Here is a 28,000-nt window from a genome sequence, read left to right as displayed (position 1 = left end):
TGACCATCGCCAGGGCAAAGGGTGAAGGGAGATGCTCTGCTGCACGCGTACGTTCCAAAAAGAGACACCAGGTGACCACAATAACATTCTTTTTAAAAAAAAGAAAACTGAGCAAATATATACAAAATCCTTTCAATCTCTTCTAGGCCAACAGAGCAGCCACCACAATGTTTCTCCTGCTTCCTGAGCTTTCCTCCCACCGTCTGGAGCCCGCTCCTGGCAGAGGCCAGCGTGCCGATCTCTGGGGAACACGTGCCACAGTTCTACGTGGCTCCTGTTCTCGTCAGGCGGCTGGACAGTGCCCGAGCCCCCTGGGCAGTCTCTCCCTGAAGACCCCCCACCCTGGCAGGGAGCCGGAAGGGGAGCGCCCTGTCTTCCTGAGCCATCTCTGCCTGCCTCCCAGGATAATACTGTTGCCGTGGGTGGCCCTTGGGGCGGGCCCCATCAGACTTTATGGGCCAGGAGGGTGGTCAGCTTGATCTTGCCGTCCATGGAGGCAGTGAGGCAGGTCCCGCAGTCCACAGCTGTGCTCCAGTCCACGGTGACCACAGGGGCGCGGTGGCCACCCAGGCTCAAACAGCTCTCCAGAACCTTCTCCTCCCCGCCCAGCTGCAAGGGGACAGGAGAGATGAGGTTGCATCATCAGGCACTGCTCACAAACACATCCACTTTATCCACTTTCGGTGGCCAAGCTGCCTCGAGCCTGGGGGCTGCCACCCCAAGCTGAGAACATGCCCAGGCACACAGGTCCCCCTTTCCAGAAAGTCTCAGGTTCGTTGCTTGGACCAGGAAATATCTTCACTTTCCCGACTACAGTTACTCCTTCAGCTGAAGTAGGAAATAAGTCCCTAATATGCTCTGAAAGACACAATTTTCCCTGCCACCTTTAACCTGCTGTGAGCCATGTCTCCTGCTTGTGCCTGGTGTTCTCTTCCAGCACCATCTGCCGCTCCCAGCTTCATATCATGTATCTGCCTCTCTGTTTTACATTTGCTTCCCCCAGGGAACACCAGCGGCAGGAGGGCAGGAGGGCAGGAGGGCAGGGTCTTGGTGATTCCCTGCCGTGCGGCCGGCACACACCCAGAGAGCAGTGCTGGCACCGGAGGCCCTGGGTCAGGGCACAAACACGGCTCTCCTCTGTGCCGCCAGCACCTGCTGTCCGGGACTCATGTGCACAGGTGTGAGGGGTCAGAAGGTAATAAGGAAGGGAAACCAGGAGCAGACTGTCAATCCAGCTACATGTAACATCCATGAGCAAGAAAGAGGAAGTATTCAGCCTTCACGGAGAAAACATCTTTAACAATCATGAATTATTTATAGATTGTAAAAATGGGACCTGAAGGTCATTATATTCCTTAAGTAATTAGACCCCATTTTTGACATTTTTTAAATGACAGAGGAAAATCTTTCAACCCGTTAATTGGTTATAGAGAAAGTCTGACTGCAAACCATATGAACTGATCAGGACAAATGATAAAGCCTGCACGATCAAAAATAAAATAATATACACACATACACACACAATCATACAGAGAGCAAAGGAGAGCCCACCTGAAACTCAACTAAATCTAAATAATAAAATAAAATGAGGCTTGTGAACAGAAAACGTTTTACAATACCTACAGATAGCAATTACAAGAAATTATGGAGCTTTTTATGAAACCATCACACTGTACCCCTTAAATATATATAATTTTTGCCAACTGTACCTCAATAAAACTTTTAAAAGATTTTTAAATGTATATATTTAAATAAATAAGTAAAAATAAAGTGTGGAACTAATTTTTAAGGAGCGGTCAAGAGCCACCCAAATCATCACCATCTGCGGAAAAGAGGAGCCTGGGCGACAGTAAACCCAGGCCTCCTGGTGCCACACTCAAGGTCAACAGTCCAGAAGCCTCGTTACTTGCCACTTCAGCAGCCCCCTTCCCCCTCGCCCCACCGTTTGCCCTTGCTCCCCTCTGCCCTGTGGAGCCCCAAAGCCCACCTTCCTCCACATCCTCCCAACCCCTCCTCCTCCAAAGGCCTCAAATCCACAGACAGCCCCCCTGCCCAGTCCTCCCTGAGGACTCGGCCCCCACCCGGCTTCCTCCCCTGGGGGCCCTCAGCTCTGTACTTTGGTCACTGTTGGTGCTCGCTCTAACTTGAGCGTGAGCCCCAGGAGAGCGGGGCCACACTCTCCGTCTCCTGTGTGCACTGCCCAGGGCCAAGGACACGCCCGCAGGCAGCTGCCGTCCAGAGCACCGGCTGCCCGCCGGCTGTGAGCCATGCGAGGCGAGCTCGGGGAGCCCCAGAGAAAGAGCATCCCACTCCATGACTCTACCTGCAGACGAAACACCGCCAGGCAGAGAGCTAACACCGAGGCTCAGAACTGAATCCACGTGGCAACGCGGAACCAGACCATGTGCTTAGGCCACGACACAAATCCTCATCCCTAGTCTATTTGGTAGTGCTAGTAAAATAGGAGAGGTTTATAATTTCATTCAATCATACATCCAAAAAAAAGTACATGAACCAGAGAGGCTGTGACATGAGAATTAAAATAAGCAGATAAACTGAGTGGACAGCTTACATCCCGTGTGACAAATCACACCCCCCGGATTTCTGTCCCAGCCATGGATTATAACGTCCTTGACCCACAGGACCTCCCATAAACAATAAACCTACACCAGATTAGAGTACCTGGAACAGACCACCTAGGCACCCTCCTGTTTGGGGTATGTCCCCCCAAGCCAACCTATAGCCCTTCTCCCTAGCTCTTGAGGTTTCTATAGTTGGTATTATTCCCAAGGAGGGAGGCAGAAAAGGGACAGAGTCTCGTCCAAGGACAGTGACGGGCGAGCAGAGAGGATGGACATGCCACACTCATGCCCACTCCCGCCTGCTCCCTCGAGCTGGCCTGCAGCCGGGAGGCCCAGGCGCTGTCCATCCCGGGTCAAAGGCTTCTCCACGGCCATCGGGGAGGGACAGAGATTGGGACAGAGACAGGGACAGAGGCTCGAACTCAGCCGGGCCCAGACCTCCGAGGAGGAACCTCCCTGCCACCACCCGCCAGGTACCTTGTAGATGACGCCCCCTGTGGCAGAGCACGTCAGCATGTAATTCCCCTCTGAGTCAAAAGCGAAGAGTCGGCCCCGGGGGACCTGGACCTGCTTGTAGCCGCTGTAACCCGACAGCACGAAGGGGCCCGTGGCGTCAGTGGGGAGGCCGTACTCGGACACCTTCAGGCCGCTCTTGTGGATGTTCCACTGGATGAACTGCAACCGCAAAGCACAAGCTCGGCACTCTCAGTGGGCCGGCAACAGAGCCCAGGTCCGGGGGGAGGAGAGAGGACAGGCCCCAGGAAAGAGGAGGTGGGTCCACAGGCCCCGGGAAAGGTAGTGAGATGACCACCCAGTCCCGACTCTTCCCAACACAATTTAAGCATTTTCTTAAGGAAGAAAATCTAGAAAGAGTCAGCCACTTCATGTCAAAGCCTGAACTTTCTCTCTGGCCTGACTCCAGGAAAGGGAAGAGGCAGGCAACAGCCTTCGCCTGGATTCCCATCTCTCAAGCAAGGGCAACGCTCCAGTGATTGTTATTATTACTGTTGTTGTTGTTGTCATTATTAATATTACTATCAGGGTTAGATTTCTCTTAAAAATAGGACAAGTTCCAAATACACTTCCAGTTTCTCAGCAGTGCAATCAATGCAACATGAGCAATGAGGGATAAGCTGAGCTTCACGTTTTGTAGTGCAAACAGCCCTTTAGCCCACCCAAGGGACAGGCTACCTGGGTGTGGCCACCGCTTAACCGAGAATCCTACTCAAATAAATAGGAAGTAGGGCTTTGATTTAAAAATCCCCTCTCATAGTTTTCAAAAGAAGAATTCATTTTGTAATTACTGTCTTCACTGGATAATACAAGTGGATGGTATACAATCCAAAAGGTACAGGAGGGCACACGTGAAAAGCTCGTTTTTCTCCCCGCTCTGCCTGCCCCAGCTCCCTTTCCAAGGATCCTAATGAATCTTTCCAGGGAGAATCTAAAGGGGGCACTGATTTTTACTTTTTTCCCCAGCTTCCTTTTTACATTTCTTGACTCTGTTTGGGCGAAACTGTCTGCAGCCCCCAGCCCTGGCAAGCCCTACATATCCATGCTGTGACCACCCGATGACCAAGCTCACTGAAGTACATCCTTGCACCCCTGGGAGCCCACCGAGTCAGCTGGGTCAGTGAGATGAGTCCTTTTTGCTACAACCAGGAGGAAGGATGTAGGTCTTCCCCTTTCATAAGAACAGTCAACTCCCACTGAATTCATTTAACCCTCACAAAGACCCTGTGAGACTGGTTACTATTTTCATCTGTTTTACAGATGACAAAACTGAGGCAGAGGCCCAAGGTCACAGAGATAGTAAGAAGTACAGTCGGGATTGGAACCCAGCCCGTCACACTATTCTGGCGCTCTCTAGAATCTCAGATGCCTAAGCCAGAGGAAGGGAGCTTCCTGACCCAAATCCCGTTCCCACCTACCTTCCCGTCCTCGCCAATGCTGTACACGGTGTTCTCATCGTAGCTGAACTCCACAGAGCAGACCTCCCCGCAGTGGGCCTTCCAGCTCATAGCGCACTCATGCTGCTGCATATCTGAGGCAATGAGACGCCACTAGGATTCCCGCCCAGGCCCTGGGGAGACATCTGCCCACGGCAGGAGGTACCTCCCACCCTCCCTCTGCCCCATGGGTGGCAGAGGGCCTCCCAGACCCGACAGGAGTCACAGAGCTGACCCCTGGTGAAGAGTGGGCACTGGGTGCTTCATTTTACCAGTTGTCTCCTCCACTGCGCCTAGTCTTCTGCTAACCAATCTTAAACGGAAGCTTCTTTCACTGCATCAAAAGTCAGGTTCAGAAATCCCTGGGTGGAGCCTGAGCTCATCTGGGGAGCCCGTAAGTCTAGGAGGACACGAAAGTCCTTCCTGGGAGGGCGCTGTAACTTCCCACCAGGGAGCCCTGGAGATCGGTTAAAGATACAGTCCCCAGGGCCTTCCCAGACCCTCTGACTCTGGTCTCCTGGAACAGGCCTGGCGAGAGGAGCTTTAAACAGCACGCCAATGACTCTGACGCACACCGTTCTACTGCTCTCACGGGGACAATGAAGTGGTCACACCAAGAGGACAGGACGGCATTACTCTCTCGTATCCTCTTGGATCTCACTCGGGCCATGAGGACTCAGATCCAAAAGCTCAGGACTGGAGGACTGCTAAGCTCCACGCCGCCTCCCCGTGTCCACGGACACGGACCACGTGCAAGGTAATTAGGGGGTCCTGAAAACAGCAGACTCTGACCAAAGTTAAGTTCTATTACAAGCATCTTGAACTGGGGTTTTGCAATAGCCTCTAGTCCAGCTGGCAAAAATCCAACTCTCTTCCCTGGGGCATTTGAGGAGGGGACCAGGATGGCCGCGAGCACGCTTGCCTACCGAACAGCCGGATGACACCATCAGCTGCCCCCGTGACCAACAGGTTCCCATTGTGATTGAAGGCTGTGCAGTTGATGGCAATGGGCTCCGGATCCAGGGAGAACTGGAGCTAGAAAAAGGACAAACTAAATTTTAAAATGTAAGACGGTAATAAACCAAATTTCAAGACAGGTTCTGTTTGAAAGGGGGAAGGAGACCAAGATTGAGGAAGGGCACACCAGGGCATAAAAAGTGTCGGTAATGTCCCACTTTTAAACCGTGATGGTAGGTAGGTGCTCATTTCACGGTTCTTCTCATTATTCCGTACACCTATGATTTCAATATTCTCTTCTATGTATTCAATATTTAACGAAAAGTTGAAAAATAACAAGTGAACATAAATTTACAAATCATGACAAGTTCTTAGCACAAACTAACAAGATTAAAAAGGACCTAACCAGACTGGGTGGGTATAAAGGGGAGCATCTACAAGATGCTGGAGGACAGATGTCAGCCGGATGGAGTGGGGTAGGAACACTCTCGAGAGGGGACAGCATGCAGAGAGGGTGTGTGGCTGCAGGATGAGGAGGACAGGAGGCACCAGGAGGCTGGAGCAGCAGGGAGGGCCAGGCCAGGCACGCTCCAGGGGGTGTGGATGGGAAACCCAGAGGAGCAGGAAGGGGCAGGACCTGCCTCCGTGTCTGCCCATCCCCCAGGCGCAGTGTGGCAGGCGGGCGCCATGGGGGGCGCTGTCCAGCAGCTGTCCAGCTGAGGGGTGCTAGCGGGCATGTCCCCGAAATGGAGAGGAGTGTTCAGACTGGAAACAGGTTTTGGAGGTGGAACTGACAATGTCTGCTCCTGGACTGACTTCAGGGTGAGGGAGAAGGCTGGCTCCAGAAAGACACCTGGTTTCTCAGTGGGACACATCTGCCAGGACGAGGGAGCTAGAGAGCAAGAACTGACGTGGCAGGGTGGCCCTGACTGGCTGGAGAGACCTGCGAGGCTTCCAACTGGGAACAGGAAGGCGCAGAGAGGCACAAACGGAACACTCGGGACCCAGCCACCAACAAGACAGGAACACTTCAAGTGTCCGGTACCAGCAGGAAACACACTGCTGCAGGTAAGGGCCTGACCACAACTGATTCTCCCAAGAAACACCACTGCCTTTTAAACAGGTGAGTGTAAACAGCACTGAAGCTCTCGGGATTCAGGGTCATAGCTGTAAGCATCTGCTACTGTTCTGGGTGGGAAGGCATCCTCTGCTGCTGGGGAAGCTGAGTCACAGGCCCTGTGAGCAAGCTTTCTCAAGACTGTCTTTTCTTAAGAATACGCATGTGTCCTCACTGCTTCTAGCTGCTGCTGCAATTTTTATGCAATTGTAAGTTAAGAGGCAGTCAGAAGGGGACTCTAGTTGTCTCCTGAAAAATAAACCACTTGAATGCTTCATAGTAAGTGAAAGAGGCCAATGTGAAAAGGCTGTCTGACTCCAACCATATATTCTGGAAAAAGCAAAACTATGGAGACAGTGTAAAGATCCACGGCTGCCAGGGGCTGGGGGCAGGGGAGACTACATGGAGCACAGGGCGATTTCAGGGCAGTGGAAATACCCTCTGTGACACTGTAATGGTGGCTACGTGTCATTACACATCTGTCCCAACCCTTAGAACGTACACCACTAAGACTGAACCCTGATATAACCATGGACTTTGGGTGATTATGATGGTCAGTGTAGGTACATCAGCTATAACAAATGTGCCCCTCTGGTGGGGGATGCTGACAGCAGGAGAGGCTGTGCGTGTGTGGGCAGGGGGTCTATGGGGGATCTCTGAAACTTCCTCTCAATTCTACTGAGCCTAAAACTGCTCCAATAAAAGAAAAAAAAACTTGGGGCTTCCCTGGTGGCGCAGTGGTTGAGAGTCTGCCTGCCGATGCAGGGGACACGGGTTCGTGCCCCAGTCCGGGAAGATCCCACATGCCGTGGAGCGGCTGGGCCCGTGAGCCATGGCCGCTGAGCCTGCGCGTCCGTAGCCTGTGCTCCGCAACGGGAGAGGCCACAACAGTGAGAGGCCCGCGTACCGCAAAAAAAAAAAAAAAAAAAAAACTTTAAATATTAAAAGAAATTAAATTAAAAGATTTTAAATAAGCCAAAAGGGCCTGATAAGAGGCTGTGTGTGAATCCTAAATTTGTGGCATGATGCTGAACGACTTCAGTTGCTGGCAATCTGCCCCACTGGAGTATTACTATTTTTCAACACTTAAATGTTGAAACCTCCTCACAAATCAAAATCTTGACGAGCCCAAAGCAAAGAGGGAAGAGACCTCAGAAACGGAGGGCAGCACAGGCTGTGTGCCTGCCCGGGAGTGTGACCAACCCCAGGGACACCACGGGGCAGGCCCGCACCTGCTGCTTCATGGTTTTCGTGTCCCACAGCAGCAGCTTGCCAGGAACCTGGTTAGTGCCCTTGCTGCCGATGTCTGGTGCGGACAAGTCCACCTGGGCAGCAAGGCTCGGAGCTGCAGCTGAACAGACGAAAGAGGCCCCGCTGGGGCTACACGCGAGAGACAGAATCCTGCAACACACGTGGGGCCGGGTCAGTGTTCCGCCCGTCCACAGAGGGATGGGGAGCGGGGCTCGGGGGCTCGGCCAAGGCCAAGATAGGCCTGCTGAGCACAGCAGTTGAGGGAGCGGCCTCCAGCGCACCTGGGCATATCATCGTTGATGCTGATTTCACAGAGGTTCTTCTTGGCTTCCGTGTCATAGAGGCGCACCGTCCCCACACCACTGCCCAGCAGGAGCTGGAAGGAGAAAGGGCGGGAGATGCAAAGGACAGCTCTGGGTCAGGCCCGCTCAGGGAGGCCCACTGGGGAGCCAGGCCCACCCCTGTGCAGTGAGCCAGGCTGTGGGGTGAGGCCTGCCTCCACTTCTCCAGCTAGTTCAGGGGAAAAATCCGGCTACAAAGGACCTCATTTAAAACTTAAAGACGTCACAGGTGACCTTGAACAGAAGCAAAACCACAAAAGGAATGTGTGGAATAGAAGCTCTATTGCTACCTCAGGTAGAGCTGGAAATGAGACCCTCTGCCCACCCCACCCCCTTCCAGTTTAAATCCCAGCTGTCCCAGTCCTACCCTCTGGCTCCGGATCCACCACCACCTCCCTGGGCAGCGGCCCCAGCTGGTCACTGGGCTGGGTGACAGCCCCATTTGTGTATCCTGGGGACAGCTCTGGCTCTGGGCCTACAAAGGCCTCCAGAAAAAACAGAGGCTATCCTTGTGATTTATTTGGTGAAAACTTCAAAGACAATAATGAGGACCGCCAGAAGAAAGCAACAGAAGCAGATCTGAGGGTGTCCCCCAGGAATATTCCCTGGAATATGGCCTCAGCATTCACCTAGCAAACTGACACTCGTACAGGGAGAGCCCCGAGATCCTAGTGCCATAAGGATAATTCCTGCAGTTGTCAAAAATTATTTAAAAACAAGGTCTGGGCTTCCCTGGTGGCGCAGTTGTTGGGAGTCTGCCTGCCGATGCAGGGGACGCGGGTTCATGCCCCGGTCTGGGAAGATCCCACATGCCGCGGAGCGGCTGGGCCCGTGAGCCATGGCCGCTGAGCCTGCGCGTCCGGAGCCTGTGCTCCGCAACGGGAGAGACCACAACAGTGAGAGGCCCACGTACCGCAAAAAATAATAATAATAAAAATAAAAAAATAAAGAAACAAGGTCTGCTCCTTGGGCTGCTGAGTATGATCCCCTCCAAAATGGAATACGGTGAAAAAAAAAAAACAAAACACTATAAATCAACTTTATCTCAACTACAAATGCTCTGTCAAATATGCTAACACCACTGTGGGAACCCCAGGATAAGACACACCCCCTCCGGCCTGGCCAGGGAGGGGTCTCAGCAGGAGGGGGCGCAGCTGAGAACGCTCGTGGTGCGCTGTCAGAAATGTGCAGGGATGGCAGGAACTGGTGGGGGAGAACAGGCAGGGAGCCGGTCTCTCTGCAGGAAGACGAAAAGCAAGCCAGACCACCCCACGCAGGAAGAAGGCCTCTGCCATCGGACAGGGTCCCACTGCAGCCTAATTCCAATTCCTGTTAATCCAGTAACCTCCAGATAGGAGCCTGCTGGGACAGTCCTGGATGTGTGGTCCCTGCCTTCCCAGTGAGAGAGAGAAGGGAGGGGCTCGTCTTGGAGGCCCCAACCAGGCCTGTGGTGCTGGAGCCACTGGGGAGAGCCCTAGAGAGTTCTTCACTTAGACCACAGGTCCAGCAACAAGTAAGACCACTCACCAGCCTGTCCCGTTTGGTGGCCCACTCTAAAGAGAGCAGTGGCGACTTGGAAATGGAGGATGCCTTGGTCTGCATGATGGGGTTGAAGGACCACACTTTGATGACCCCATCTACGTCTAAGCTGGCGACCCTCCTCCCCGAGCAGTCCACTCTAAGATGAGAGAAAGGGGGACGCTGTTAGCACCCTTGCCTTAGTCCGCCGTCCTCTTCAGCGCACCCAGAGGATTGCTTTTCTGACTCTCCTGCTGAGAGTCAAATGCCCACACTCCAAGGACGGGCGTGAACTACTTCTAGAAATAGTCATTCGTTCATCTGTCTGAGAACTACTTACAAAGCATTTATTCAATATTATGTGCTGAGCCCTGCGGGCAAGATGCACACAGCCCCGCCCTCGGCACGCGTGTGGTCTCTAGAGACGGAGAGCCTCCTGCATCACGGCTCCAGAGCCCATCACGTCCATCAGAGCAAGGGATCACCTACCCTCTGGGCGTTACACCCCAGGATCAGGAGTGAAGAGGCTGACCCGGCCAACGGCAGCTCTCGGCAGCTGTCCAGCCCTCCTCTGACAGTTCAGGGGTGACCACGGTCCCTCCGGGCCATCCCACCCTCCGCATCTCTGTTACCTCTCATCATCCTGCTTGCCACACCTTCACACGCACAGCCTGAAAACCGAGGCTTCCCGGGGAGCCCAAACCCCACGCCATCAGCCTTTCCCCCAGAGGGCCCTGGCCCCGGCCGGCCGGCCCGACACCCACCTGCAGTGCATGATGGAGGAGTGGTGCTCTGCGTACTCCTCCTGCCCCAGCACGATGAACGGCTGCTCGGGCCGGACCCCCCCACCCTCAGGGCCTGCGGCAGGAGCCCGCGCCAGGGTCTCCAGCACCTCCACGTGGAGCTCCGGGCAGGGCTCTGCCTCCGGGCCACCAGCTTCGGGCTTCTTCTCTGCACACTGCACCAAGCAAAGGGGGCACAAGTCAGCTGTAAGGGGTCTGCACCGGGCCCAGCCATTCCCCACGTCTGGGGACACACTGCGAGATGTCTGGGACGCAGGCCACAGCCCTCGGGGGAGGATCCTGGTGGTCTCAGGGTCTAAAAGAAAGAGCTCTGAACTACAAGAGCCTGCTCTGCTGGCGGCCCCTTCCTAGAGGCCCTGCTCCTCTCACAGGCCCTGTGGAGGAAGTGTGGGCCACAGGCTCCCGGCCACAGCTGACGAGACTCGGGACACGCACCACCTTGACAGACCAGGCCAATGATAACAAGAATCAGTGAGTGAGTGAGTGCCTACTGCATTCCAGGCACTACGTGAGTATGATTGATTGCCTCATTTAATGCTCCACCCAAACATTTCTGATCCTACTATTAACCCCACTTTACAGCTCTGGTAAGTAAGACTGAAAGCAGAAGTTAAATAACTTGCCTAAGATCAAGAGCTGGCCCGGGGTAGGATGCTGATGTGAAGCCGGGTCAGCCAGAGGCAAGCGTGGCCCCTTGCCAGTGCGCTGCCATGTCAACCAGCACCTCCTCCTGGGAGAGGGGTACTGAGAGACTGGGGCAACGGGCCAGGCACAGAGATAGACCCGAGCACAGCAGCAGAGCCAGAGCCAGGCGGGGCACCAAATGGCACCCCACACACCCTGCCACCCAGGAGGGCGGCAGCCGCCCGTCTCTGCCTCCCTGGGACAGCAAGTGTTGGCCATCACGATTACTATCTGCTCACCCAGACGTAACCCAGGCCAGGGGGCACCAGCCAGGGCACTCTCTACCACCCGCATGGTTCCTGAGGCTCCTCTAAGCACTCCTTGGGGTCCCAGAAAGAGCAGTTCTACAGCAAAAATGGAATGAAATGGAATGGAATGGAATGGAATGGAATGGGGTGGGATGGGATGGGATGGGATAGAATGGAATAGAATAGAATAGAATGGAGTAGAATAGAATAAACAGAGAAACAGAGACCTCCGAGCTCAGAGAGGTACCTTACGGGAGTGGCTGAGCTCGGGTGCGCCTCTAATCCTACAGCACAGAAGGATTTGAGATCCGAGCCGTAAGGGTCTACGCTATCGAACCAGAACCAGCACAGGGCTGCTAACACCAAAAAATGCCTTTAAAACAGGCAAGTAGCCTCAATTAGGAGATAAATGGTCAACAAGGTGACTTAGGCAGTAAATCCCTTTTGCCTTCAATCCAGAGTATTTGACCGAAACAGAAGCAGCTTATACCACCAGGAACAGCAGACCCCAACCCATATCCACTAGGGAGAGGAGTCCCTGAGCTCGCGTGGCAAGGGCCCTGGGCCGCAGCACGACGCTGCGTGGACACGTGGCTCTCGGGGCAGCAGCTCCAGCAGGGAGTGCAGGAGAAAGTGATCCTGTGATTGAGCAAGTCTGGGAGATGCTGGGTTAAACCAAGGGAAACAGGTCTCTCTCCCACCGACTCTGAGCGCCCGTGACATGCTAACACGCACAGTTAACCTAAGGGAAGGACAGAGCATGCAAGGGGTCCAAAACCAATTATTCACAGAGCTCACCTTCTGGGAACCTTTTCAGAGGCCAGCATTTTATGGCCCCTGTTTAGGGAAACACTCCATCGGGAAGAGGGATCACTGGAGAGCCAGGTGGTTTTGGAACAAAACAACCAAAGTGCAAGCAATTAAATCCAGTTAGGCAAAACCACACTCTACACAGCAGAAGAAATCAAGAGAGGTAAGAGCAGGCCCTACAAGGCCCCCCCCATTTTCCATGGCCCTCCACCATGTGGCCGCGTGGTGTCCCTGCAGGCGGTCGTGAGACGCCAAGGCCAAGCCATACCTGCAGAGTCATGGAGAAGAGCTCCTTCCGTTCCTTGCCATGGTCCTGCAGGCGCCGCTGGCGGTGCTGTGACCAGCTGGACTCCCCAGTGGCCAGCCCGCTGAAGAGGCTCTTCCCGTCCTTGGGCGCACATGCTGGCTCCCTACCCTTGGTGCTCTGGAGGACGAGACACCAGGCTGTGAAAAGTCTCTTCCTACCTGGGCCCAGGCCATGACACCTGGGCCAGGAGGGGAGCAGGGGCCAAGGAGTGGACTCTCCTCTTACTCCTGGGTAAGGTTCCTCCCTGCCCATGCTGAGAGGTAGTTAAAATGTTACTATGTCAGCCCATGAGCAAAGTCAAGGGCAAAACATAAGCAGGCTGGACCTCCTCCTTTCTGTTCCCCACTCCCCCATCCTAAGAGGACAGGTCCCCAGCACTTCTCCACCTGCCACACCTATCACCTGGAGGTAATACATATATATCTCCTTGATCTAACTGGAACTGTTAACTTTATTTAGCTTAGCACTTACTAAGTGACAATTATGAGGCAGATCAGGCCCTACGCTGGGTGTTACAAAGATTTACAAGCAATTATATGTTTGGGCAATACAGCAAAAAAAATTATGCAAAATAAAGTCACCCCTTTGGAGGGAAAAAGGAACACGGTACCCTCTTGTTTTGGGCCAAGTGCATGACTAAACCAGCCAATGTTAACAAATATTGAGGAATTTGGAAATGATTACTAGGCAACCAGAAAGTCTTAATAGAAATTGTTGGAAACTCAAGGCCTTTTGAGCAAGATAAATGGGACAAGAGAGAAATTGGCATCTTCTGGCTCCTTTTCATAGCAAGCGAGATAAATTCAACCAAGGTTACAGCAAATGAACTCAGTAATTCCCACTCCTATAGAGACTGAAGATTCCTAATCTAGAGCTTTTTAAAAAGGAGCTGCCACCTCATCACCTTTCCAAATTATCTGGCTGGTTTCTTTTATTCCACCCTTATTCCCACAAGTTGTGATGGTCACACTCCTACCCCGCCAACACACACCTTTTTTTTTTTTTTTTTTTACACTCTTAGCAAAGGGATAGGATGCAAACAGCCGCTATGGTTTGAGACCAACCTCCTCACAAATCATTTGTACACAAGTCCTAAGTAAAGAGAATAAACTGAACCAAAGTCTATTTGTGGGCTTCCAGTTCTTCTACTGGTTATTTTTTATGTTAACACTAAACAACTTAAAATGATTAACGTATGTTCCTTGGGACCCCGGAGTCATGTGAACAGTTAAGAAAGGAAATTTTAAAGGCTATTAGTTTACCTGGAGCCTAACTGTGGCTGACCTACACAGGATTGGTTATTTTTGGTTTTCTGACGAGGCGACCTCCATTGGTATCTACTTGTGCTTGTAACAGATGTTTTCTCTAGAAAGAGTATTTGATTCTCTGAATTCTGACTTATTTTGGGAAAAGTAAAGATCTTAGTTAAGATTTTTTTTAAAAAACCTAAGAAGAAAACCAACAACAATAATAACATCAATATATACTACTCATTGAGCATTTACCATATGTAAGGTGCCATGCTAAGAACCTTACAAACATTCCCTTAAAGATGAGGCATTATTTTAACATGGGGAGCAGATGTTTAGAGAGGTTAAGTTACTCGTTTAACACAGGGAGAACTTGACAGAACCGGAATTTACATCCAGATCTGACAGTGGCCCCAAACTCTGAGAAACCTGAAGAAAGAAAAACCATGATGGGAGCACATGGAAGAAAGTGACACTGAAGAGAAAAGATAAGAAGAAATGTCATAATCCTGGAGCAAAATAACAACCAAGGTAAGGCCCTTCTCTCAGTGCTTCCAGCCATTCTTAAGAAGTATCCCATGGTCCATGGAACACTGAATAGGTCCCACAGTTTTAGAAAGTGGAAGATGACTCCTGTTACCTTCCCAAAAGTAAGAGGTGGTCCTGAGGTAACCATGGTCCCTCACACGGTCCCGGGGTGGGTAGTGGGATCGGGGGTGGTTGACTCCCTAGGAGGAGATCCAAGGATGCCAACCTTCATTACACAAATCTATTAATTCCTCCCTGTATCTACTGATCCAGAGGGCAAACTGCTCAGACTAAAGACTAAAGGGAGGCTATACTTATATCAGACAAAATAGACTTTAAGCCAAAGACTGTAATAAGAGACAAAGAAGGCCATTATATAATGATAAAGGGGTCACTCCAACAAAAGGATATAACATTTGTCGGGCTTCCCTGGTGGCGCAGTGGTTGAGGGTCCGCCTGCTGATGCAGGGGACACGGGTTCATGCCCCGGTCCAGGAAGATCCCACGTGCCGCGGAGCGGCTGGGCCTGTGAGCCATGGCTGCTGAGCCTGCGCATCCAGAGCCTGTGCTCCACAACGGGAGAGGCACAACAGTGAGAGGCCCGCATACCGCAAAAAAAAAAAAAAAAAGATATAACATTTGTAAATATTTATGTACCTGACATCAGAGCACCTCAATATATAAAGCAAATATTAACTGACCTGAAGGGAGAAATAGGCAGTAGAAAATAATAGTAGAGAACTTCAATACCCTACTTTCACCAGTGGATAGATCACCCAGACAGAAAATCACTAGGGACACACTGGACTTAAAACTGCACTTTAGACCAGATGGACTTAATAGACATTTACAGAACATTCCATCTTCAAGCACACATGGAACATTCTCCAGGATAGATCATATGTTAGGCCACAAAACAAGTCTTAATAAATTTAAGGAGACTGAAATCATAGCAAGCATCACAATGGATGAAACTAGAAATCAATTACAAGAAGAAAACTAAAAAATTCTTAAATATGTGGAGACTGAACAACATGCTCCTGAACAACCAATTGGTCAAAGAAGAAATCAAAAGAGAAATCAAAAAATATCTTGAGACAAGTAAGAATGGAAATACAATATACCAAAACTTTTGCAAAAGCACTTCTAAAAGGGAGGTTTGTAATAACACCTACATTAAGAAGAAAGACCTCAAGTAAACAACCTAACTTTACACCTCAAGGAACTAGGAAAAGAAGAATACATGAAGCCCAAAGTTAGTAGAAGGAAGGAAATAACAATGATCAGAGTGGAAAACAATGAAATAGACTAAAAAGTCAATAGAAATGATCAATGAAACTAAGGGCTGGTTTTCTGAAAGTTAAACAAAATAGACAAAACTTTAGCTTGATTTACCAAGAAAAAAAGAGGACTCAAATAAAATTAGAAATGAAGAATTCCAAAACACGTCTCCAAAAGCTCTAACATTTTGATAGACAAGACAAAAGAAGAACTGACAGCAGAGGCCATGTTTTCTGGACTTCAAAGGTGGCTATGGGAACTCCACAGTTAGCTATAAAAATAGTGCTGAGAGGAAGAGGAGTTTCCAGGGTTGACAGCTGTTTTCCGAAATAGTGGGATCCTGGCAAGCAGGAAAGTCTCGAACAGCCTGGCACAACTATGATTCAGGTTTGACAGATTTATCAGCCTGACCAAGAGATCTTTAAACTGGATATTTGAGAAGGAAAATAACCCATTTAATATTGCATGCATTCCCAAAGAAAGTACACAGACCACAGGGGTATCCCACCTTGGAACCAAAGGCTGGGAAGGCTGCAGAGCAGGCACAGGCACTTGGTGGCACACCTGTCTTTCCTTACTCACCTGCTATACCTGATAAGTGGTGTTTTTTCCTCTTCCAACACGTGGTTTTAAGGGTGCTCAATTCAATTGGCCCAAACTGATGGAACAGAGAGGCTTAGGATAGACTTCAAATTTCTCTAGCTGACACAAAAGCCACTTGTAACCCTTCCCCAGCAAATACATTACAACATTAAGAAGAACAAAAGCAATGCTACCCTGTCAAGTCAAGATGGCAAGGAAGTTGTCCAGTTTATCATTAGGTTGGGGGCTGGACAGTACTCCGAAATGAAAATTCACACAGGCATTAACATAAGGCACTGCAATAAATTAAGAAGAACTGTCTTTATAATGATAGGGTAGTTTATACCAAAAGAGCTATAGATCTAAGTGTGACCTATCAGATCCTGCTTAGAGAGAGCTTCTCCTTAAACTATATCTAAGTTATTTACGAAAGAAGGGTAAACTTCAACAAAAAATAGCATGCTAAAATCTGATGAATGCAGCCATCCACCAAACACCTAAATAAGTAAGTTAAGGTAAACTTGTGTCTAGCTACAAATGCATATAACTTAAGTAAATGTTCACTGTGATACAACTGGTAATTGAAAGTTTTATTTTGTTTGAAGAGCAAACCTCATAAAAATCTTAACTACTGGATTCAGATAACATTCCAACAGTCCAAATTATATTGTCATATTCTACCATAATCTACCTGTCTCCTACAGTTCAGGAGAGGTATCTTAACCTATGTTTTATCATTTGACCTTCTTGCTTCTCACTCTAGGGAAGGACCTAAATTCATTTTCGGTGGCCTGAATAGAGCTTACCAGGCAGTCGTCCAAATGGAACAGAGAACAAGTTCCAGTAATTTAGGCTCACCTGAAGCAAAATAAAGACACCCAGAAGACAGGCCCTAGTAACACAGAGATTACAGAATGAAAGACGGGGAAGAGGGCTCCCTTTTCCCCATCCTGCTAAGATCCATGGAAACAGCCCCAAGGGCAGCATTCTTACTGCTGATGTCACGGGAGCTATGAGGTAGTTTGATACTAATAAGAGTTACAAACACAGAAGTCTGTGGTCGCTTTGCTTTCTTTGCATTACAGCCAATTAGAGGTTATCTCTGTAATAACCACAATTCCCCCTCACAGTCCCAAACGGACTGAGTAGTTATGGAAGGAGTGGAATTATAACTGGAGGGGAGGATGGGGTAGAACTGCAGTGGGGGAGCCTGCTGAGGAGATGCCCACAGGGGCTTCTGTCACCGAGATCCCAGAAGAGCTTAGGAATTGTGGTTTTACAGCTACTTCCATGTGTTTCTAAAATTTTGCCTCCGGATTCATAGTGAAAGCACAGAGAGTGTATCGCCATAACTCTACATCTATAATTTTATGAACTTTTCAGTGATAACAACAGTTACAATGACTGATCACAAGTGGGTAAAATGCTGATGTGATTGAAACTTACAATGCTATGTATAAATAATATTTAAAATAGGAAAGCCTCTCATTTTATGTATTGCTAATGTTTTTTTATAAATTTTTTTTTAATTTTTTTTTTTTTTTTGCGGTACGTGGGCCTCTCACTGTTGTGGCCTCTCCCGTTGCGGAGCACAGGCTCTGGATGCGCAGGCTCAGCGGCCATGGCTCACGGGCCCAGCCGCTCCGCGGCATGTGGGATCTTCCCGGACCGGGGCACGAACCCATGTCCCCTGCATCGGCAGGCGGACTCTCAACCACTGCGCCACCAGGGAAGTCCAAATTTATTTTTTATTTATTTATTTTTGGCTGTGTTGGGTCTTCGTTGCTGCGCGCGGGCTTTCTTTAGTTGCGGTGGGCGGGGGCTACTCTTTGTTGCGGTGCATGTGCTTCTCATTGCAGTGGCTTCTCTCGTTGCGGAGTGCAGGCTTCAGCAGTTGTGGCACGCAGGCTCAGTAGCTGTGGCTCGAAAGCTCTAGAGCGCAGGCTCAGTAGTTGTGGTGTACGGGTGTAGCTGCTCCGTGGCATGTGGGATCTTCCCGGACCAGGGCTCGAACCCGTGTCCCCTGCATTGGCAGGCGGATTCTCAACCACTGCGCCACCAGAGAAGTCCCTGTATTGCTAATTTAATAACACAACTCATGTTGTTTTGCTTATTAAGAGTAAAAAAGAAAGAAGGCGCTCTGGCATGGCAGTAGTGAGGAAAAGACTACGAGCTTAATATGCACTAACGAAGCCACGTGGCTGATTAAAAAACCAATGTCATTTTCTATTGCGTTAAAAGCAGTATAGCATTAAAATCACAGGAAGTGATCATACAGCTAACTGCATTTGGTATTGGTAAGAGAGCATCTTGAATTGTAAACTCAAATTTGGCCATCGATTGTAGAGAGGAATTTAAAACTTAGACTGTCCCCCCTAGAAGAAGAGAACCAGAATGGTGAGGGGTCTAGAAATCATGCCACATGGGTAAACAGTTGGGCAGAAAGGAAGGAATGAACATAGTACTTAGCCTGGAAAGGACAGGAAGGGTTGTCCTAACCAGAAGCCTTATTCTCATAGCTCGAAGGCAAAGCTAAGATCAGTGAGTAAAAATCATAGAGGTTTCAACTAACAACTTTCAAACAGGCAAACATCCCACATGTACAAGCAGTGACCTCCCCAGCACAGGAGGCAATCAGTCACAGGACGTGCCCTCTCTCAATAGGAGGGTGGGGCAGGTGACCTTTAAGCTTTCTCCAACTCTAAAATTCTGTGATTTTTCTTGAACCTCAAATATACTAGTTATCGTTAGAACTGAAACATCACTGCTGAGTCAAATATATCAGTAAAAAAACAAGTGACCCAACCACTGGAGTTTTCAGATTGCAGACATTTATCAACTCCATTCAGGAAATGGAAAGAAGGCTGCCTCTGCTCTGTTAACATGCCACACGGTGATCCAAGCTTTGTTTGAATATATTTCAGAGGTAAAGGAAGGCATGTTTTCTGCAAATTACACATTCTTACCTTTGTCTCCTGAACAAGAGCCATACAAAAAATTTCCAATCCCATTTCACCCTCACCATAGGACACCTTAGCGCCTGAACATGTAAACATAAGGCCACAGGCTTAAGCCCAAAGACCCCGTCTCCGTATTTTCTTTTAAGTTAATGAAATTGAATTTCATCATTTCATGCACATTTTAAGGGACGTAGCATTCCATACGTCATCTATTACACTTATAAAATCTTGCACAGTGAAAGCGATTTGCAAAGCAAACCGTAAAACTTACTCAACCATATTCTACAAAACTGCAGTTCTAATTTTAAGGTTTGAACTTCAAAAAAACAGTCGTAGAATAACCATGACTGATTTTTGATGCCCCAGACCCCCCCGATGCTAAGGTTGCAGTCATTTTGCATTGCTGCCACTTTAGGTCTCAGAACTGACTTAGGTACCCAGGAGGCCAATACCTTCCCAGCTACAACAACTACAACTAAAATGTATCACGTGCTTATAAACTGCCAGGCACTGCATATACCAAGGGCTCTCATATCAGCTCAAATAACTCTACCCCTAGGGAGTGAATGCTGTTCTCATCATCCCAAGTGAAGTGGGATGCGTTTAAGCAATCTGAGCAAGGATGATAAACAAGGTACAGTTGCCTGACTCCAAAGCCCATGCTCTTTCTTCCCTGGTGTCCTGCTCAATGTCTGCACTTCAACAACAGTACTAAACCCAAGTGCTGTGCTAAAAGCCCCGACGTCCCGATGGCAGCCTTGGGGCGGAACCCTTTCTCCCCAGGCGGCCCCACGCTGCTGCATCACTTGCACCTGTCCTCAAGCCAAGGGTGGCAGGAGAGGAAGGCAGAGATGATGACAACTTACTGTATCTGCGACTAATAAAAATATATTAAAAGGGAAACGGTCCCTACCCGAGCAATAAGGCATAACTATGGGTCTGTTGAAGTTTCACTCTGGCCAGCACTTCTGAAAGCAATGAATTCTGACCATCTCTGCTCGGAAAACTCCTCAATTTTGGACATATGCTGGCATAGAAGAAATTCTCTTGCAAGCTTCTATAAAAGTGTAGAATAGCAAAACTGCTTTGCAGAATCAGGAAATAACAACTTGTAAAAGAAATACTACACTGGATTTAGAAGTAACTTTAATTTAGTCTTTATCGACATGCTACTTTATATCACCAAAAATCTAAAAGTCCAGAATTGCTTGAATTCACACTTGAGTCAACAAATCACAGTCATAAGCGCTCATGAGTTAGAGGACATTTACGAGAAACGGGAAGGGGCCCTTCAGAGCATACTTCCTCTTGTCACCATCCACCCTCCACCTGCAGGTCCTAAGGGAGGGTGGACAAGTCTCCACCTGACGAGTGGGATGTCGGAGGCCTCCTGGCGAGAGTTAGAAAGGCAGGACTTGCACTAACCTGGCCGCCAAAGGACTCCTTCTTGGCCGAGCTCTGAGCCTGAGGGGGGGCCTGGGCAGGCAACAACCTTGAGGGGCTCTTCTTACTCTGAGGCAGCAGCGAGGACAGGAAGCCCACACGAGGCGACTGGGAGAGGGAAGCGTTCCTCTGGCTGCACACCATGGCTCTGGACAAGCAGACACAGCACAAGGTCACAGCGCTGGAGGGGGAACCTGGGAGAACCCAGACCACAGACCTCCCAGGCTATGGACGCTGCCAGTGACCAGGGCCTTGGCCAGGTTCGCACGCCTGGGCCTTAAGGCGGCGTGATGCTTGGTGCTGTTCTCGTACGAAGGGAGCCAGCAGCCTAACTGGCACAATGGTGAAGGCTGCGGCTCTCCTTTGAGGGCCGTGGTAAAGCTCAGAGCAGCGCTGTCTAAGAGCCACTGGTCACATGTGGCACTGAGCACCTGAAATGCCTTTAGTCCAAATGGAGATTGTGCTGGAGGCATAAAATCCACACTGGGATTCAAGACTGAGCATGAAAAAGAGTGTTAAATATCTCATGAATACTTTGTTTATGAATACAATATTTTGGGAAAGTTGGGCTAAATAAAATATATCATTAAAATATATCATTAAAATTAGCTTGTTTTTTCTTTTTTTTTTATTTTTTTATTTTTTTTTTGTTTTTCCTTTTTTTAACATAGCTACTAAAAATTTTTAAGTTAGATTTTTGGCTTGCCCTTTATTTCCATCGGAGGGCCCTAACTCAGAAACTAGAGCAGTTTCATCTGCTGCAGTACTTGGCCACATGCAGGTTTGGAATCTGACTGCCTGGGTTTGCATCCTGACTCACCAATCGCTAATTCTGTGACCTGTGGTGCCTACTTCTCTTCAACTGCTATTATTCTCATTGCCTGGGTGTTCGGCTGTAACTAGCTGTTTTTTTAAGGTTGCTCAAATACCTCTCTTCCAACCTGCCGACCTTTCCAAACCCTGAGACAAGAGCATGCTTCTACGGAGAAATGTATCCAACCTGTGGTTGGCAATCGTGTCATCCAAGAGGCACTCCTTTCAGGGCACAGAAACTTCCCAGGGCTTCACGAAAGCGGCTGTGATTATTAACCCAGGCTGCACACGTCTGGATGTGCAGGCCCCTGGAAGAGCAGGCCTAGAGGCTGGGAGGTAGGGGACAACTAGAGGACCAGGGGACCTTACTCAGAAAGCTCAGACAAGAACAGTGAGCACCGGGGAGGCTCCTGGCAATTCCACGTCATCGCCGGGAGGAGGGGAGAGCACAGGGGACAGAGGCGCGGAGTGGGCGCAGCACACACTCACAGTTCCGAGTCCCCCAGGCGGTCCATGTTGGAGACATAAGAAGGCAGTCTGTGCTGGACTAAGGCCTCTTCCTCTTCCGGCTGTTGCTCCTCTTTCTTCAGTCGGTGGATTTCAGCTTGCAGTGCAAACAGCTGCGTAGAGGTGGGACGAGTAAGATGGGGATCTCACCCAGCCTTCCCTCCCCTGAGGAAGATTAGACTCACGTCACATCCGAAACCCAACCACACTGGCTCAAAGGCCGCTCGCCCTCAACCTCGGAGTGCCTCTCTCACTCTCTGCTGACTGGAAAAATGGGTGAGGCTGCTGGTACTTGACTACAGGGAGGTGAGAAAACTAAAAACCGTTAGATATAAAAAACCCACTTTTTTTTTTTCTTTTTATCATTTGACTCGCTTCTTCCTGAATTCAGTGAGAAAAATAGTTCCACCCAATCCTGCTTTGCTCTTTGGAATCTACAAAATCAGACTTTGGAACTCAAATGGAAAAAAGAAATTTTAAATGAAGGTCAGCATTTTTGACCTTTTGCCTGAAAGAAAATTATACACACACACCCAAACCCAAGAATCTTAAATCCCCAAACCTAAACAGCTTGTAACCTTCCTTTTTCTAAAAAATCCTCCCTTTTCTGAAGATGTGTCAATCTCAAGGTTAGAGAAATGCCCCTCAGGCAAAATGTAAAGGCAAATGTGGGTCCCCTGGAGCTATCATTTTACCAAACTAGAGAAACCTAGTTTAGCTTAGCTGAGAACAATTAAATCATTTCTGGGCTGTAAACAATACAGATGTGGGGACAGGTGGAAAAGGACTAGGGGTGGGAAGCAGACGTATGAAAGCAGGTTAGATGTAAGGTGACATCAATGCATAGAGTCTTTTTCCTCTTAAAAGTTCACTCCTGTTACTGTGTTGTTCGCACTACGTGACTTACAACATGAACCTCACCTCTGGTTTTCAAAGACTTGTCACATGGCCCCCAAATCCCCAACACTGCCTTTCTGGTGACTCACTTTCATCTGAGATCAGTGCTTTCCTCTACTGAAATCAGCCCTCCATGGCTACGACCTAATTTTACACATGAAAAGCAGAAGTACTTCCCAAGGAGCAAGCATTGTTCGCAACAAACCTTCTGGCGCAGAACTTCATTTTCTTCCTGAACCTGGTTGGTCCGCTGGCACTCTGCATCGAAGTTCAGGATCACGGGAACCGGTGCACCAAGTTAAAGAATAAACCTGCCTCTTAATCAACTTGACTGGGGTGATTATGTCAGGATGTGTACGTACCCCAAACCATCAAGTTTTATACCTTAAATATATACAATTCTTAATTGTCAATTATCCTCCAACAAAGCTGGGAAAAATAGCCGATTAAAATAATTCAAATCAAAAAATAAAAATAAAATTCAAATCAAAAAATATATTCTATCACAAACTCTGCAATAAGATAAAACAATTCAATACAAAAAAAAGAAAGAATAAGCCTGCCTGCAAAACGATTAAAAGCCCTTCCCAAACTCTTGACACCACACCAACACCCCTGAACATGACACAGAGTAAAAACTCTGTGCTGTGGGCTCTTCACAGCTTCATGAATAGTCTCTCCCTTGACACCGGGCCTGGCCTTACTTCCTTCAGAGAGACTCACGGACACATGACAACCCACCTGGCTAGCCCACAGAGAGGACATAAATCCAAATCTGACGCTTTCTCCCAAATACCAGCAGTAGAGGGCTAGTATCCTGCGGGCTTCACAGCCAGCCTAAGCTTTAGTGACACGGAGCAAAAAGCCAGCCCAGCAGCCAGTGGCTCTGCGGGCACACCGTCCGCTGCTCCACCAGCTGGGCAGAAGGGCTGGCCACTCGCCTTTCCCCTCCACAGGATGAGCCTCTCTGGCAGAGGTTCAGACTGAGAAGCAAGCTTTCTGCAGACTGCCACCCTATGAGCACCCACATTCTAGGTCACGGTGTCAGTCTTGCCTGACCACCTCAAACAGCTTCAGTCCAGAGGAGCACAGAGCAGGCAGGGCCTCAGTACCGGGGAAGCAAACTTCCCTAGAGGGCCCATGGGGTCAAGCCGTAACCACCTCTGGGCTGGGCGCCCTGTTAGTTTTGTTTGAAAGCCCTGGGGATGAAGGGCAGCAGCAGGGGGAGAGAAAAGGCCAACCTGGCAAGGGCGTAATTCACACTCACCACAGCACAAAAGGAAACACTCCCTTCCTACCTCCACCAGAAGACGTTCCTCCCAGAGCCAAAAGGAGATGGTGTGGGCCTCCCCACGTCCAGTTTATCAGTGACTCACCAGACAGCCCCATTCAAACCAGACTCCCTTCTCCTCCCGTGGAATTCCTGCTAGAGAGCAAGAGTGAGCGAGGAGGATGGCCTGGGCTTTCCACGACAAAATGGTAAATACGGTCAGCTGCAAATTATTCACATCCTCTCTCTCTTAAATATCCACCTATATTCTTAAAGCTGCTCTGTCCTCTGACAAGTCAAGGGATCCTAAGGTCATTATAAAGACAGTGACCCAGGCACTAACACAGGGAGGAAGTTCCAGCCCTAGAAGTGTTCTCACCTGCTACCTAATCCCAGCAAAGGCAAGTGAATCCTGGGGGGCACAGGGCATGCACAAAGGGTGCTCTCGGGGTTGGCCGGTTTCGCTGCAAAGCAGCTCTGCACTGACCCCTGCCTTTGCTGAGAGAGGCCCTATTTGAGGGCTCCTATCCCCCCACTGCTAGTACAGTCCCCACCCACACATGTCCACTATTCAGCAGCAGAGCTGCTGAACAACTGTAATAATGATTACAATTCCCGACCTACGATCTCCGGCCTACTGATCAAAATAACCACAATCTGTCCAGCCCCCTCACGTGACACATGACAGTGATCCTCGGGCATTTTGTAGAAGAAACGATTGCATTAAGAGTAGCCTGGGCCCCCAGCCCCGAGCAGCTGAGAGGATATGCATGCACTGAAACAGGACGCTCAGGAAGTTGTGCAGGGACACGATGAAGGTATCGGCCCACTGGCGAGAAAAGTAGGTAGCAAAGATGGGGTTGGTGTCTGGGGATGGCAGGAAGGGCAGGACAAACCAATCCTTCCACTCGGCCTGGTTCTGGAGCTCTGTGGCCTGCTTTGCAAAGAACTCCTGAGCCTTGTCACTTCTGTTTGTCTGCCAAGACACAGAGGAGGTAGCAAGGAAGGGGAAGAGACAGAAGTCCAGAGGTAAGATTCTTCACCACCGCACAGCAGACAGCCTCTGAATATTGGCCTGCTGGGTAAGTGGCCAAACATGATCTATAAACTCTATAAAATCAAAAGAATCATCACACTCAAGTTCCTTGTAACTTCAAAGAAGCTGGTTTAAACTAAAGTCCTGAGGGACCTCCCTGGCCGTCCAGTGGATAAGATTTCGCCTTCCAATGCAGGGGGTGCGGGTTCCATCCCTGGTCAGGGAGCAAAGATCCCACATGCCTTGGGGCCAAAAAACCAAAACATAAAACAGAAGCAATATTGTAACAAACTCAATAAAGACTTTAAAAATGGTCCACATCAAAAAAATCTTCAAAAAATTAATAAGTAAAATAAAATAAAGTCCTGATGATAAATACCATCCTAAAAATTAATTCCTAGTTGATTTTCAAATAATCTAAGTGATTTACTCCCCCAGGTCAGCCATAATCTTTATTACTCAAACTTTAACCCAGCTACTTATATTCTTCAAAACTCCACCCAGGCTTACGTGCTTAAAACAAGAGGGGAAATAGGAATGAGGAAGACAAGTCCAATCATCTACAGATGAGGAGAAAAAAAGTAGGAAAACAGTCAAAAATAATTTGCACTCTGACTGTTTCACCCTCTCCCAGGAGTAACAGAGAGAGCTGTCCCTAGGCGTTAAAAGAAAATCTATCTCTGGATCAAAGAACTCTCTCCAGCAAGAAATCCCTAAACCAAAAGCACCTGGATTGTGTAGACGAGATAAAAGCGGAACAGGCTGGTTTTCAGCTTGTTGATGGTGGGTCTATACATATCCTCCAAACGGCTGAAGAGCCGACGTTCCAGGTAGTTCCAATAATCCCGAAGGGCAGCCAAGTCATACACCTGCATTAACTGCTGCAGCTGGTCCACAATCTTGTCCACCTGATGAGAGAAAGATGAGATGGAGAAGGCATTGAAGGACGGAAGGGAATTCTCTCCTCGTTCCAGAGTTAATACAGCTTTTTCCTCTTGCTGTGGCTTCTGGATGTTAAATTTTTTTTTCTTTAAGTTAGCAATCTATAAAACTTTCAAAACACAGTGATGTAATAGCTTTTAGGTTTTTTCCTGATGTAGGTATGTGTTTTGACCCTCTACCAAGCATGGAAATTGCAGGTGTCAAAGCACCCTGGCCCAGGAAGGAGGAGATCTGGGTCCAGGGCCTGGATCTGCCTCTGACTTACTCAGCCACCTTGGCAATGTCACTTCAACTCTCTGGTCTCAGTTCCTAAGCAAAAAAAGACAGAGTGAGACAATCTCCATGCCCCTCCTCCTAACTCCTCCATTCCAGGATTCCAAGGCTCATGGTGAGATATACTGTCTCCTTCAAGTCCTCAAAGCACTACCAAAGTCCTGGCAGTTGCTCAGAGTGTCAGCCAAAGGAGTCACCTCCTTGTGAGGAGCAATCATACCAGAGTACACAAGAAGGAAAGGCTTTTGAATATTGATACTATTCCAACACACCCATTTTATAGATCAGGAACACTGAGGCTCGGACAGCTGAAATGATTTCTTTTGCCACCACCAAGTAGCCACTAACTTCGGCAAGACAAGAACTCAGGTCTCCTAACTCCCCTCCAGTGTTCTTGCTGCTAGCTCACTGCCTCTCTCAATTCACCTGCCAACACCAACTGAAGCCAGCAAATATACACACAAATCACACACATATAAATTCCAAGAACTTCTCAACAGAAAATCATGTCTGAGCAGGGGAAGTATGTTTTCAAATGCACAAGGTCTTCCTCAATCGTGAAGCAAAACTGCCAATGAGTCACTGATAAAGCCGTTTCAGATACTTGAACCCAGCTAACATGTTGGGCTGCAGACCCCTTTGTTCCCAATGCCACTGGAAGCCAACTTCAGAATACTTCTGCTGCCAAAACCCCAAACATCTACCCCACGTTAGCTCCTAAAACCTCATCGCCATCCTGACCAATGACTGGCCAGCACCTGCTGAGAGGCTGGGGGTGGAGAAGGGAGCCCCGGACCAGGAGTCAGGGCACCTGGGCTCCAGCCTCGGCGATGCTCCTAACTCGCTGGGTAACTTCAGGCAAGTCACGTCCTCTCTCAGGGCCTCAGTTCCGCATCTGTCAAGCGACTGTCGCACGCGCTGATGTCGACGGTCCCCCTGGCGCGGTGACAGCGCCGCTCCCGCCCCGGAAGGCAGTGCTGGGGGAGAGCCAGCTCCGGGCTCCCTCGGGGCCGCCTCTGCCCGCGCCGCACCCGCCGGCCCCTCACCCGGAACCCCTTCTCCTTGTCCGCCTTGATCTCGGCGTCCAGCTGCCGCAGCGTGTGCGTGAAGCCGCGGAAGAGCAAGTACTCGCGGACCAGCTCGTCTGTGCGCTCCACTGCCTCCGCCATCTCTGCGCCAGCGCCGTGAGGGACCGCGGCGGACCAGGGAGGGAGGGGCGGGGCCTAGGCCGTGCGGGGCGGGGCCAGGCGCGGTCGCCGATTACGTCACGCCGCGGCCGGCCTACCAGCCCGCACGCACCGCTCGCCGCGCGTCTGTGGACCCGCCCCGGCCCCGCCCCGCGACACCATCACCCAGCTCCAAGAGCGAATGAAAGAAGCACTGCCCGCCGGGGTTTTCTGGCAGCGCTGGCAGCGGCTTTGTCATCTGAGTTATTGAAAGTGGCGGCTGCCGTCCAAGTCAAGTAGGGCTGGACCTTGGAGATTATCCCAGATCATCACGAGGCGGGCGAGGGGCTGAGGTGACCTGCTTGTTGGCATTACCTCGCGGAATCCTCTGTGATCTGCCTGCCCTCGTTTTACAAATGGGGGAAACTGTAGTCCTAAGAGGCAAAGTGACTTGTGTGAAGTCACACAACCAGGTGTTGTGTTAC

At 49.6% G+C, this 28,000-nt stretch overlaps 1 protein-coding gene across 4 annotated transcripts; it reads right to left on the bottom strand.

Moving 5' to 3' along the window:
• Positions 1–72: 72 nt before the first annotated feature.
• WDR91 (WD repeat domain 91) lies at positions 73–27,559 on the bottom strand. Of its 4 annotated transcripts, none has more exons than XM_049715083.1 (15): positions 27,396–27,559; positions 25,863–26,042; positions 24,868–25,074; positions 23,034–23,117; positions 21,914–22,044; positions 20,594–20,759; positions 12,529–12,684; positions 10,480–10,673; positions 9,725–9,875; positions 8,138–8,232; positions 7,838–8,006; positions 5,458–5,566; positions 4,514–4,626; positions 3,060–3,257; positions 73–609 (listed from the first exon to the last, which is right to left on the bottom strand). In XM_049715083.1, the coding sequence occupies exons 1-15, from the start codon at positions 27,516–27,518 to the stop codon at positions 445–447; spliced, it is 2,241 nt and encodes a 746-aa protein (XP_049571040.1). In that variant the 5' UTR covers positions 27,519–27,559; the 3' UTR covers positions 73–444. The 4 variants fall into 4 exon arrangements, with proteins under 4 accessions (XP_049571040.1, XP_049571041.1, XP_049571042.1 ...); XM_049715084.1 differs by lacking the exon at positions 27,396–27,559 and adding an exon at positions 27,161–27,354; XM_049715085.1 differs by lacking the exon at positions 27,396–27,559 and adding an exon at positions 27,108–27,126.
• Positions 27,560–28,000: the final 441 nt, after the last annotated feature.

This window comes from Orcinus orca, chromosome 9 (assembly GCF_937001465.1).
Source record: "Orcinus orca chromosome 9, mOrcOrc1.1, whole genome shotgun sequence".
NCBI classification, from domain to species: Eukaryota; Metazoa; Chordata; class Mammalia; order Artiodactyla; family Delphinidae; genus Orcinus; species Orcinus orca.
Note: the sequence above shows the minus strand (reverse complement) of the source record. Positions and strands in the feature narration are given on the sequence as shown.

Bases quoted from the DNA above. Each gene is read 5' to 3' on its own strand.
- WDR91 (XM_049715083.1), bottom strand. From the start codon at position 27,518: ATGGCGGAGGCAGTGGAGCGCACAGACGAGCTGGTCCGCGAGTACTTG. The intron at 4,627-5,457 runs GTAGGCAAGCGT...TCATTGCCTCAG, and splicing joins TGGTGTCATCCGGCTGTTCG to ATATGCAGCAGCATGAGTGC. The intron at 3,258-4,513 runs GTAGGTGGGAAC...TTGCGGTTGCAG, and splicing joins GCATTGGCGAGGACGGGAAG to TTCATCCAGTGGAACATCCA.